Source organism: Spodoptera frugiperda, chromosome 8 (assembly GCF_023101765.2).
Source record: "Spodoptera frugiperda isolate SF20-4 chromosome 8, AGI-APGP_CSIRO_Sfru_2.0, whole genome shotgun sequence".
In the NCBI taxonomy this organism is placed as follows: domain Eukaryota; kingdom Metazoa; phylum Arthropoda; class Insecta; order Lepidoptera; family Noctuidae; genus Spodoptera; species Spodoptera frugiperda.
This window is the reverse complement of record NC_064219.1, coordinates 10,999,852-11,012,419: the sequence shown is the minus strand read 5'-3', so window position 1 is coordinate 11,012,419 and position 12,568 is coordinate 10,999,852. Positions and strand designations below refer to the sequence as shown.

Here is a 12,568-nt window from a genome sequence, read left to right as displayed (position 1 = left end):
AGGCTTCATGCTGTGTGGACTGACAACATCGAAACAACACAACCAATGGACGCGAGTGGCGAGATGACGTTCGACGTGGGCGATTAAAAAAAAACCTTTGTTCAGCAGTGGACGTCTGCTCTCCAGCTGATTATGATGTTAAACATAATCCCACACAAATACTGATTCAAATATTTAACAAAATTTTCATAATGGTAAAACGGGGTGAATAGATCTTAGAACATTTACTCCCAACATTTATTCACCCCTTTTCGGCATGTATTCAACTTGTTTTACGGTACCTAGCAACATTCACACACAATAAAACAAAATATAACTATTACATGATTTAATATTCGCTTACAACATAAATAAATCACACAAATTGGTTCTTATAACCCCGTAGTATTGATCTTGCTAAGTTAGTGGTGCTCGGCAGCCTCCTTCCTCCTGATCTCAGCCCATTTACTGACGTTTGCAGGTGAGTTCGCTGGAAAGAAAGAAAAAAACATTAAATTCAATTTTTTTACCTTCATTATGAACCTAGTATGAATATACTAGATTTCTAGTTAGACATAGAAAAAATATGTAAATATCTAAGTAGAAATCTTAAGATATAAGCAGAAAAGGAAGAAATACTGACCACAGACTTGCCAATACAACCTTATACTTTTTTAAATGAAATACCTTTTAAAACAAATACTAAAATGTCAAGTTTAGATCTGACTCCTAAAATGGTATATACAATACCTTGCGAGATACATTATTAAAATTAATAATAGCTATGTCTAGAATCTAACTATTCCACATTCATAGATTCACCAACCAATATGACCATAATGATCATGTAGGGTTACACTAAGTAATTAATCCAATTACTGCATTCATATATTGCAGTATTGTCACAATTTACTTGTACAACTTCAAGCAATTCACAATCAAGAACCATAACCATTGCTTACAACGGAAAATTATTTACTTGACCTAAGAATGAAATTCAAGGTCTCCTAACATTAATTATATTGAGTTAGTTAATTATTAAATTTGCTGAATTAATTTGTAATTAGGGTTCCATTTGAACTATCCCAGATCAGAGGTAATAAACTTATTTGTGTTGTAGTTCATAATATTGCATGAAATAAGTGACTGGCGGATTACCACAGATCTTAAAGACTTGATCATTGGCTTATAGCAGAAACCGAATAAAATATACGACAAAACAGTATTAAAAGTAAAATACTACTTTTATAAACGATTAATGATAACGTACCCATTTTGTGGATCTTGTAGAAGACGGGGGTGGAGACAACGATTCCGATCATCCAGTACTTCCAGATCCACTGGTTCTGGACGTAGAACTTCATGGGGAACTGCGCCAGTTTGGCGCTGAAAGTGTAGGGGAACTTCATGGGGCGACCCGGGGCGTCCGACATCGTGCTGGTTGACTATCTGACGGAAGAACATACACACATTATTATGTAATGTTACCCCAAACTTACCTTCAACGGTACATAATGATTTATGAAATTTTCTATCGATAATTAAATGTTTCAATCATGATTAAGGATACAAATGCTGAAAAAAACTAATATTCTTACTTATTTACCCAATTATTCTCTAAAAATCGATTTAAAATTTCTAACCTTTCCTGACGACAACGACAGAAAATTGACAGGAGTAGAGTAGTGCCGGAATACTAGATTGTTCCATTAAAATTTTTCTTAATAGAGAATCGACTATATCAAATCAACTGAACCAAAATAAATAACTTCATTATATCTTTTCTCTGTAGCTTAGACAAAAAGTTATATCCGATTAATTAATTTTTACATAATTGCAGGCCTTCACGTAATGGCTTCGATTAGTATGTTGAGTATAAACTCGACTAAAAATTTCTCGAAGTTGGTAAGCCTCTAAAACTCATTGCTATTTTCGCGGGCTTTTGCACTTGCTTCTAGCATTATTCGCTTGATAAATTTAGATGAACTGATTATTATTTAAATAATTACCTAAGTGATATTTTTTACCAAATTGACATGATACTTTTTGACATGAAACATTTTTCCGTATTGCAACGTCATTCGTAAGTTGTCAATCAAAGTAAAAATGTCAACTCGCTTTGTGGTGTCGTATTTGTGTGGTTAGATGTAATTTTAAAATAAAATTGAAACTATTGACAATATAATGTGTGACAATGGCTTCGGTGAAAGTGGCTGTAAGGGTTCGCCCATTCAATCAAAGGTCAGTGGATATAGTGCTCAGGAAAGTACAAATTTTGCCCAATGTTTTGGGGGAGTTTACGTATTGTATAAAATAATTATGTTTCACTGATTCCGACGCATTGTGTTGATAATATATTATTCTATGCTGTTTATAATGTTCATTGGTATGATATGAGAGATTATGAATGGCTAGAAGGCAGTGGTAAATAGATAGAACAGTAAAGTTTTTCATGGCATTTGAAAGTGCAAAAAAGCAATGATGTCATGTTAAATGACAATGACTTTCACGGTTCAGTTGCATTTGGAGCACAAACTGTACCTCGGGTATGCCGTTTAGATGAAAGTTGTTGAAAAAATGTAAAAAAGTTTTGACCTAAATAAACAAGAATAAAATAGTGTAGTCAGTATGCATGCATAGATGATGGAATGCTGTTTGTCTATTTATCTTCCCAAGTATTGTAAACAATGGCACATAGTCAAGAGTTCCTGTTTACAATGCACTTTGTTATTGTTTTTATTAGTATACCTTATAGCTAGCTATCCCATAATTATTAAATTATTATAATTTATAAGCTATGAGTTTATAGATAACTGTCCTCTTTCAAAATCGTAAAAAATCCAGCCAATTTATTTCTCTTTCAAATCATGGTTATATTCAATATGTATTTCTATGTGATATCTATCTATGTTGTTTAATAACAATAACAGATTGGAATCTGACTAGATTCTTATTAAAATGCATTCAATGGGTATTAGTTACCTATTGAAGTATTCTTATAGAAAAACAAATAAGAAAATTCTTAGTACTAAGATCTTTGAGAAGAAAAATACTTTTTCTTATGTTTAGAATAATGAAACAGCTATTCTTTACCAAATTTACCGAGATAACTAGTACCTATCTCACATAAAATAGCTGTATGAAAGAGCTAACAACATAATAATTTTGCATTTTATAGTCCTAAGCATTTATCATAGTTAACAAAAAGAAGGAAAGCATTGATAAAAGATTCACTAAGAATTTTCCTACATCCTTCATTAAATGCCATAATTATATTAAAGTAGTGGACCCCCTAACTATGTTTCACCTTAGTTTATCTGTGAATAACTATTTGTTATTTATTTACATAAGGAAATATAACCCAAAAAATACCTATCAGTGAAATTGGTTTAGCTGTTCTCGAGATTTGTGCTTAGCCATACACGCAGTGATACATTTTTATATTATACCTAGGTATTTGAAACAATACAAATAGATTTCTCATATTCCTACACATATTAAGTTATAAACAAAGTTTCTTTACTGTTTGCTTATAAGAATCTGAATTAGTATTAATTTATTCATCTTAATATGAATTTTATGAAGACTACAGTTATACCGGAGATCACAGAACTGTATTTAGTTGTGTTTGCATATATTATGTTAAACTAACTGTAGTTTTTTCATGTAGTTATAACTTGAAATGTATGGTTAATAATTAACAATCTATCTAATTTAGCAATATGTTTTTTATATTACTTCCTTAAATAGTTTAATTCATACATTACACTTGACCTTTTATTTACAAATGAGATGTTTAGTAAATTGTTTCTGTTATCTATTATGACTGGTTGTTAAAGATTATTATATCAATCCACTGTGGAACATCCACTGCTGAACATGGACCTCCCATCAGGGGCATTACAATTACAAATTGCGTTGCTGGCCTTTTGGGGGTTAGGAATTTAAGGGTTGTTGGGGAACCGGGGAATGGGAGGATTAGGAAGGTGAGTTATTGGGCCTCCGGTTACCTCACTCATACATCGAAACACAACGCAAGCGTTGTTTCACGTCGGTTTTCTGTGAGGCCGCGTTATCAACTTGGTAAGGTGGCCTATTCGTGTAGAAAGAAGCATGGCTCTCCCACACTAAAGGACTATAGCTGCTAGAACTTGAATATTGACAGAAACATCATGCAATATTTCTTAATATCCTATCTCTTGTTTTGCACATACAAGTATACAAGTATGTAGTATAGATAATTTACTCTCATTCAAGCACAGCCTCAACAAAATGATGTTATCTGATATGTAACCCAGTAGTGTCTGTTTGTATACCTATGTGTTAGTGATAACACAATATTTATATAGCACTATTAACTAGATTTACTGTTTTGTGCTATTTAAATTGTAACAAGCAAGTAGGGAGGTATCTGAAGTAGTTGAAGTGAAGAATTCTATCACTCTCATAATTGCTTATTTGTTTATTGAATCTTTAATGTATACAAACAGTATAGTAATGGTGTCTGTAAAGTGGTTAAGTCTATCTTGGCCATTTTCTACCAGTCAGAACTTTTATATATTTTTTATATAAACATTGCCCCTCACTTGGATATTCTCCTGTGTCGTAGGTGCGTTTACAAACATACTAATTCACAGACACATGACATCCAGCCCCGAAATTACAATTTGTGGATCACACAGAGTTGCGGCTATCGAACCCGCTACACGTTACGCGGCTGCCGGTTGCCCAGCCACCGCACCTACCGTGCAGTCATGCACATCAGGTGATGCAGAGATAAACCAATGATAGATGTGCGAAGCAAGCACAACCTGGAAAACTTTAAGTAGACCGTGCCGTACGCCAATATCTACTAGTGATTCTTTTAACAATTCAATGAAGAATATTGACACGTAAATGTGCTATCCTTTAGCAAATTTATTGAGATAACTAGTACCTATCTCACATGAAATAGCTGTACGAAAGAGCTAACAACATAATAATTCTGCATTTTATAGTCCTATTCAGTAATTCTTGAGGAAGGTAATAATAGAGTATTTGATGTCTCTACGATATTGTCGGTCGTGGGCGAGACAGCGAGAACTAGCAACTTTATACAGTATGTTAACTAACAGAGGGCGTTACTTTAAACTCGTTAATCTATATTATTAATAGATTAAAATTAAAATATCAGCATAGAAAAATAAGCAATAAATTGCAACGTAGGCAACCTCCAACTACGCGTGCACAGAGTGTTTCTTTTACGTATCGATTTAAATTTTTTGGTGAATATTTTAATATTTAAAAAAATAAAATTGTTTTGTTTTTGAATGGTAATATTTATGTGATTTATGGATGCTATATTACTGCGGGTTAACAGGAACGCCCTGTGTTAGTTAACATACTGTATGTGGGAATACGTTTTGCGAAGTTACGTATAATTTAGTAGGATTCGTGGGCGGTTACAAAGCGTTACTGATCAACAACAGAAGCTGATTCACGCGAGCAACAAAAATAAAAACATAAGGTTGATTGCTTTGATAACGACATTACGTATAGTAGTTGATATGAGTCACAACTGTCGCTAAGTGTTTGTATATTTACCTACCAAACATCGTTATCTTTGCTAATTATTATGTTTATTTTATTATCTTAAGTTTTGTTTTACATTCATTTTGTAGACTAGATATGGTTTGTAGAAGTAACTTGCTTCTGCCAACGGTGTTCCCGTGGGTAAAAAAGTAGCCTATGTTTTATTCCAGACCATGATCTACCTCTGTTCCAAATTTCATTCCGATCCCTTTAGCCGTTTTGACGTGATTAAGTCACAAACGTGCACACAAATACAAAAACATATAAATTTTCGCATTCAACTAAAATCCATATAAGTAAGATTTCTCCGTCAATCCCGTAAATCGAAACATGCTTAACAATCGGGGACTTATTGCTTAACAATATGCCATTGTAAAGAATACATATCAGTATAGTAAATATGCAATTCCAAAGTCATGGTGTTTTGAAATACTTTCTACGTTTCATAGTTTATACTCGTTTTATCTTGGCGGCTAATCTCATTGAGATTACAGAGATCTGCGCAGGCGATGTACTGCGCAAGAGTGTGCGCAACGACATGATTAGTCAGAACAGAACCGATTTGTGTTTTAGCTCGGTTGAAATCGAGAGTTTAGTAGATGGCATTATAATTATTTATTTATTTAAAAAGTCAGCAATAAAGAGCGTATTCACCGTTCTTAAAAATATGACTGTAACAGGAAAAAGGTAGATAACATTTTTTTATCAACAAAATTGCATAAAAATTGCTTGCCATGCCATATGGGTCACTGCAACTCTCTGTGAATTTAGCCGCTTTATCAATATCATATCATATCATATCAGCAATGTTGATACTGCTTAATGTAGACTTCTACCAAACAACATTGTCGTCTGCATTGATTTAACTGCGCTATTTGTGTATAAGCCGGTAAAGGTGCAGACGGATCACCTGATGGTAAGCAATCACCGCCGCTCATGGACACCCGAAACACCAGAGGCATAACAAGTGCGTTGCCGGCCTTTTGAGGGTTAGGAATTTAAGGGTTTTTGGGGAATCGGTGATTTATAATTGGCAATATATAATAACATAACGAAATACAAAGCAAGCGTTGTTTCACGTCAGTTTGCTGTGAGACCGTGGTACACTCCAGTCGAGCAGACCGAAGCATGGCACTCCTACACTTAAAACTTAGTAGTTAGTGGGCTTGGTTGAAAATAAAGCCTAACTGAATTGAATCACATGAATTAATTCCGAAACCTCGGATAGTACTGGAGACAGTATGAGAGCGGGTAACGGTAGTTAAATCTTAGTTACTTCTGATTATTGGGGCGTAAAGCCCAAACTTTGGAAAGTGAAGAGATTCGTAAACAAACTCTATTTTGGTTTATTTTGTGTAAAATTGGAACGAGAGTCTGACATTTTTTTGTTAGAAGCCTTCGTTACTCTGGGCCTATTAGTACTCCGGCTAAAGTTAGTATCTACATATCTGTATGTACAGTAATATACGCAGTTTTGGAAATTATATACTGAAATTTAATGAGAGAGTATAGATCAAGTACTCGGGCGTTGTTTATCCATTACGGCGTTAATAACTTAATCAGGTGATCCGTCTACTCGTATCTCGTAAACAACTAGAATATTAGACCTCTTAGTATCTGAAAAATAATTCATTACAATATTACCAAAGTTCCGTACTCCATTACTTTGGTATCACGGGCTCCGTATTTGTGTATTAGTCACTGCCGGAAGCCGGAAGTGCGAAGTCTCCGCTTCTGTACAATGGCGACGGCGCGCCATTGCGTACCGAAGGGAAATTGCACACATATCCGGTTTAAAAAACCACAATGTCGCCGCCAAAGTACTTTACATATCTTCTAAACTAAGCTGCAAAATAACGTAATACATTTACACGGCGTCATGAAAATTATCTGACTTCTCCACTATTATGAAACACACCCAAAACAAACTCACAGGTCACAGGTCTAGACAAAATAAAGTCAAAGAGTATCAGACAGGTCTTTATTCTGTGACAGTTTCTTAATATTGCTGGGTATGAGGTCTAGGGTTAAATCCTTAGGTCGGACATTTTTTATGAGGTTTATTGATATCGAAATTCCCAGTAACCAACGTGGATTTTAGTTAGAGTTGTACAGTGTACTCCTGTTTCCAAATATCTTCAGCTACCCTTTTATATACTTAGCAGATGTCCAATATTTACTATCAATAACAATAACCTCGCCCTTTATATTTTGACGGATGTCTACACTGTAAAACTACCTATAAATTATCTCGTAACAAAATCACAAAGCATTTGCAATAAGCTTTTAATTTCAATTTAACAGTTCAATGACAGATATTGCGACATTCGTTTCAAAATTCCGTTCTCGGAGACAAATCGATCAGACTGTGAATAAGCATTATTATTAAGTTGGCAAAATGTTGATAATTTCTTTGCAGTTTTTATCTGGTTATGTTATGAAAGGAGTTTTTTAAGAATTTTGTTGAGTTCTGCAACATCTTCTACTTAAGTATTAAGTTTAAATTGTTTTCTTGTTTCGCGCTATAGAATATCGTTAGGCAAAATTAGTCTAGCGTGGAGATTATATAAAATCGTTTTATGTAGAGGCTGGAAGCAACTCAGGCACAGGAGTGTCACAGGCTCTCGATGATAATGATCATATCATATTATATGAAGGGCATAGGCCTCAGTGACTAATCTAACCTAGACAGTAGCTAAATCCTCACTTCGCTGTGCCTCTTGAGGTGAGGCCTGGCAAGGCAGGCCGCCAAGAGTTTAGGGGCTGTGAAATAATTTCACGTGTGATACGGGACACCGGGGTGGGTTTTAGTCAGTAAGAGTCTGACAGTCCCTTACTCTCCTCAAGTGAGAAGGCTCTAAAACTTAAGATTTCACACCTTGCGGCCAAATAAAGACAGTATTTCTGTTGTGTACTTTGACTCTAGGATAGTTGTCTAAATAATAGGTCATTAGAAATTAGTTCGTACTTAACTATTCAGTGCTATAGTACTAAGCTGCTTATTACGTGATCCTAATACAATTTAATTCTTTGTTACAGAGAAAAGGACATGGGCGCGAAATTGATTGTCCAGATGGAGGGAAAGAAGACAAGATTGCTCACTGTCAAAGTAAGTATATTTGTCGGTTTGCTTGTCAATCTGCCAATCTGAGTAAATTCGAACCAATTTTGACAGAGATTGGTCATGAATTAAAAGCTAAAGAAGCCTAAGCTAGAATTATGATAAGCGATCTTTGTAATCAAGATATAGGATTCTTTTGAAGCAAGATTTTGACGTTTTTATTCTGCTAACGAGGGGATGATACGACTGGAACCTTTTAGGAATACAAATGTCTGCGAAATCGATACGTTAAAGTCCTCTATCGCCCTCATTCTGAGATGGATATTACGTAATGACATTATAACGCACGCCTGTTATGTCCAAAGTAATCAGATAGTGAATTTCATATAGAGAAACAGCTCTTGAGGTCACCAGATCGTGATCTCTTTTTTGTCCAATCATTGAGGCTATCAAAATCTTTATGTCCTATGATTTGACATTACCAAACTTTATAATTTTTTAAACTATAAGCCGGTAAATTGATCAGACGGATCACCTGATGGTAAGCAATCACCGCAACCCATGGACACCCGAAATACCAGAGGTTACCCGTTACAAGTGCGTTGCCGGCCTTTTGGGGGCTTTTGGGGGAATTTGAAGGTTGTTGGGGAATAGGGGATTGGGAAGAGACTTTCCTTCCATTTCACACCTTGTTCTCAATAGAACGTCTACCCTGGCACCATCTACTTATTAATTTATGCAAAAAGTGAAACTGATAATCGGCACACCGCGCCAAACAACGTTGTTTAGGCCAATATCTCACCAGGTATTGAGCGCGTGAGCAAGCTGAATTGCACCTTGTTGGTTAGTAAAAAGAGCCGCTATTTCAATGAATAATTACGTCGCGTTGTGTTTCTGTTTCTGTGACATAGTGACAAATTCATTTACGCTAAGTCCTCATTGTAAAAGGGCTGGTTTCCTACCATTATACGCTTGTTATAAAAGCAGGTCTAATTAGTATATATTGAAGATTTCCACCGTCCTTGATATAACAGTCGCATTAAATGGCTGACAAATACAGCAGGTTACAATTCTAAATGCTCCATACAAAAGTATGAAAGCGTCTATGCTAAAGTATTGTTGCAACATCGAATAGATGACCTCAGTCAAATAGATTCAATGTCGTGCCATTCACCCCCACAACTCATTATTTGATACTGCGAATTGTATTGATTTTACTCAAATATTCTTGAATTAAATGTCTCTTGGCACCCGTGGCCGTAGACTACTTAATTTTCTTTAGGATTTTCTATAAATTATTATCAGCGAAGTAAAGACGCTTTTTGAAAAGACTCCAATCAGATCTTGATTATATTCTCCAAAAAAATCTATACATATAATAAAATTATAACAACTCCATGTCTGTACATTACAGATATTTAAGAAAAAATAAGATGGGGGATCTTTATTCAACCAACAGAAGCGAAAAACATGATTTAAAAAATTTTTGTCTGTCTGTCTGTCTGTCTGTTTGTTGTTCGCTTTTCACGCAAAAACTACTGGACGGATTTTGATGAAACTTTTTTTGTTATATAGCTATTAGTCCTCGCTAACATATAGGCTATCCTTTTTTTGGAAATTCGCCCTTTAAGGGGGTAAAAAGGGGAGGAGTAAGTTTGTATGAAACTCCGTCAGTTTTGAAGCTAATTCGATTAAAATTAATATTCGGCTATTTGGTTACAAATTAAGAATGATGCAATGAGGATTTTTGGAAAATATGCCTAATAAGGGCTGAAAAAGGGGGGGTAAGTTTCCATGAAACTCCGTTAATTTTGAAGCTAAATCGATGAAAATTAACGCTTTTTACGTGAATTGCCCTTCGTTAAATTATAATTATATTATAATTTTACCGTCGTATTACACGTACAATAAGCAACAAGGAGTATTTAATAGACGCCGACGGGGACAGCCGGTGGAGGGGTTTCCAGGAGTATATCGCGAGCATGCACTAGGACGAGTGTACACGATTCATCCGAGTAATAATGAATGTTATTACTTGCGTCTTTTACTGCACACAGTCCGGGGAGCTACTTCTTACACATATTTAAAAACTGTTAATGGTGTTGAGCATTCCACCTTTCACGAAGCTTGCAGCGCATTGCGTCTGCTAGATGACGATCGAAATTGGGACGACACTCTTGAAGAGGCCGTAGTCAGCGACACTCCCATCCGATTGCGACATTTGTTTGCAATCATGATAGTGTTCTGCGGACTTGCCCATCCAATGCAGCTATGGGAAAAATACCAACGGCATCTATCCGAAGATTTTCGTTTTGCGGCTAGGCGCGCTGATGGAGATAGTGTGGCAGAGTCTGACGAGCGTATTATTAATCGTTGCCTTTGTTCACTTCAAGATATTGTGATTTCAATAGGTGGCAATCCTTTGAGTCATTATGGTCTTCCAGAGCCGCAGGAAACCACTGAAGTTCGGCGTGTTGGTCGAGAGTATGCAGCGGAGACAAATTATGATCGTGCCGCGATGGCCGAAATCGTGAACAATAATATTGGCACCCTCACAAATGAACAAAAGTCTGTGTATGAACGAATTTTGAGAAGTGTCAGTCAACAGGATGGTGGAATATTTTTCTTGACGCCCCTGGTGGTACAGGAAAAACGTTTTTAACTAGACTGCTACTTGCTGAAGTGCGAAGACAAGAAAAAATAGCACTAGCAGTCGCCTCTTCGGGTATTGCAGCCACTTTACTTCCAGGAGGTAAGACCGCCCATTCCATGTTTAAGATACCTTTGGACCTAGATATAAATGAAACACCAGTTTGTGCCATATCCCGAAATAGCGAAAAGGCAAAGATTCTTGCAGAGTGCAGCCTAATCGTTTGGGACGAGTGTACGATGGCGAACAAAAAGGCCGTGGAAGCCGTTAATCGCACTCTACAAGATATCCGGCGAAATGATCACGTTATGGGAGGGGTTACAGTTTTATTTTGTGGCGATTTTCGTCAGACTCTACCCGTGATTACCAGAGGAACTAGAGCTGATGAGGTCGGGGCATGTCTAAAACGCTCCGTGCTTTGGCCTCGGATAGAAAAATTGAGCTTGACGCAGAACATGAGGGCTCACTTAGGTGGAAACCCCAGTGCGCAGGAATTTTCTGGAGTTTTATTAAAAATCGGCGAAGGCTCATTTCCCGAATCAAGTAATTCAGTAACTCTACCCGACAACCTATGTAAAATTGTTGCTTCGGTGGAGGAACTCATTGATTTGGTTTATGGTGATGTTTCCCAATTAATAGGTCAAGACAATTCATGGCTTTGTGAGCGAGCAATACTTACGCCCAAAAATGACCAAGCCGCTGCCATCAACCAAATTATTCTAGAGCGAATTGAAGGAGACCAAGTTGTATACCGGTCTATAAATACAGTGGTAGATCAAATGGATGTTACAAATTACCCGGTTGAATTTTTAAACTCTCTCGCTGCACCTGGACTCCCCGCACATAATATTACTTTAAAAGTAGGCATTCCCATAATGTTGCTTCGTAATTTAACACCCCTAAGCTGTGCAATGGAACTCGGCTAAAAGTAATTGCACTTCGAAGTAATATCATAGAAGCCGAAATTCTCACGGGTTGTGGATCTGGTGAAGTAGTATTTATACCACGCATACCGCTAATCCCAAATCATTTCCCATTTCAATTTAAGCGCGTGCAGTTTCCCGTTACTCCATGTTTTGCGATGACCATTAACAAGTCACAAGGTCAGACACTTCGAGCCGCTGGTGTCGATCTTAGGACGAGCTGTTTTTCACACGGACAGCTTTATGTGGCTTTCTCGCGTGTCACTAGCTCCGATAATTTGTTTGTATTGGCTCCTACAGGTAGAACATCAAATGTGGTGTATAAAGAAATTCTTTAGGCTTATTGCGATGTATTTCGACGTTCGGTATGGTGGAAGTACAAAG

The 12,568-nt window shown here is 36.4% G+C and overlaps 2 protein-coding genes across 4 annotated transcripts in view; one reads left to right on the top strand and one right to left on the bottom strand.

Annotated features, from left to right (window-relative positions):
• Positions 1–313: 313 nt before the first annotated feature.
• Positions 314–1,730, bottom strand: LOC118275488 (uncharacterized). 3 transcript variants are annotated; one of them, XM_035593471.2, is made up of 3 exons: positions 1,623–1,730; positions 1,250–1,428; positions 314–469 (listed from the first exon to the last, which is right to left on the bottom strand). In XM_035593471.2, the coding sequence occupies exons 2-3, from the start codon at positions 1,410–1,412 to the stop codon at positions 402–404; spliced, it is 231 nt and encodes a 76-aa protein (XP_035449364.1). In that variant the 5' UTR covers positions 1,413–1,428; positions 1,623–1,730; the 3' UTR covers positions 314–401. The 3 variants fall into 3 exon arrangements, with proteins under 3 accessions (XP_035449364.1, XP_035449366.1, XP_035449365.1); XM_035593473.2 differs by having other exon boundaries at positions 1,586–1,685; XM_035593472.2 differs by having other exon boundaries at positions 1,578–1,683.
• A 323-nt stretch (positions 1,731–2,053) lies between these two features.
• The window catches only part of LOC118275396 (kinesin-like protein Klp98A), a 49,804-nt gene continuing 39,289 nt past the window's right edge, over positions 2,054–12,568 (top strand). The window contains exons 1-2 of the mRNA XM_050695428.1: positions 2,054–2,220; positions 8,590–8,659. Coding sequence (XP_050551385.1) covers positions 2,174–2,220; positions 8,590–8,659 — 117 coding nt within the window. The 5' untranslated portion in view covers positions 2,054–2,173. The remainder of the gene's footprint in view (positions 2,221–8,589; positions 8,660–12,568) is intronic.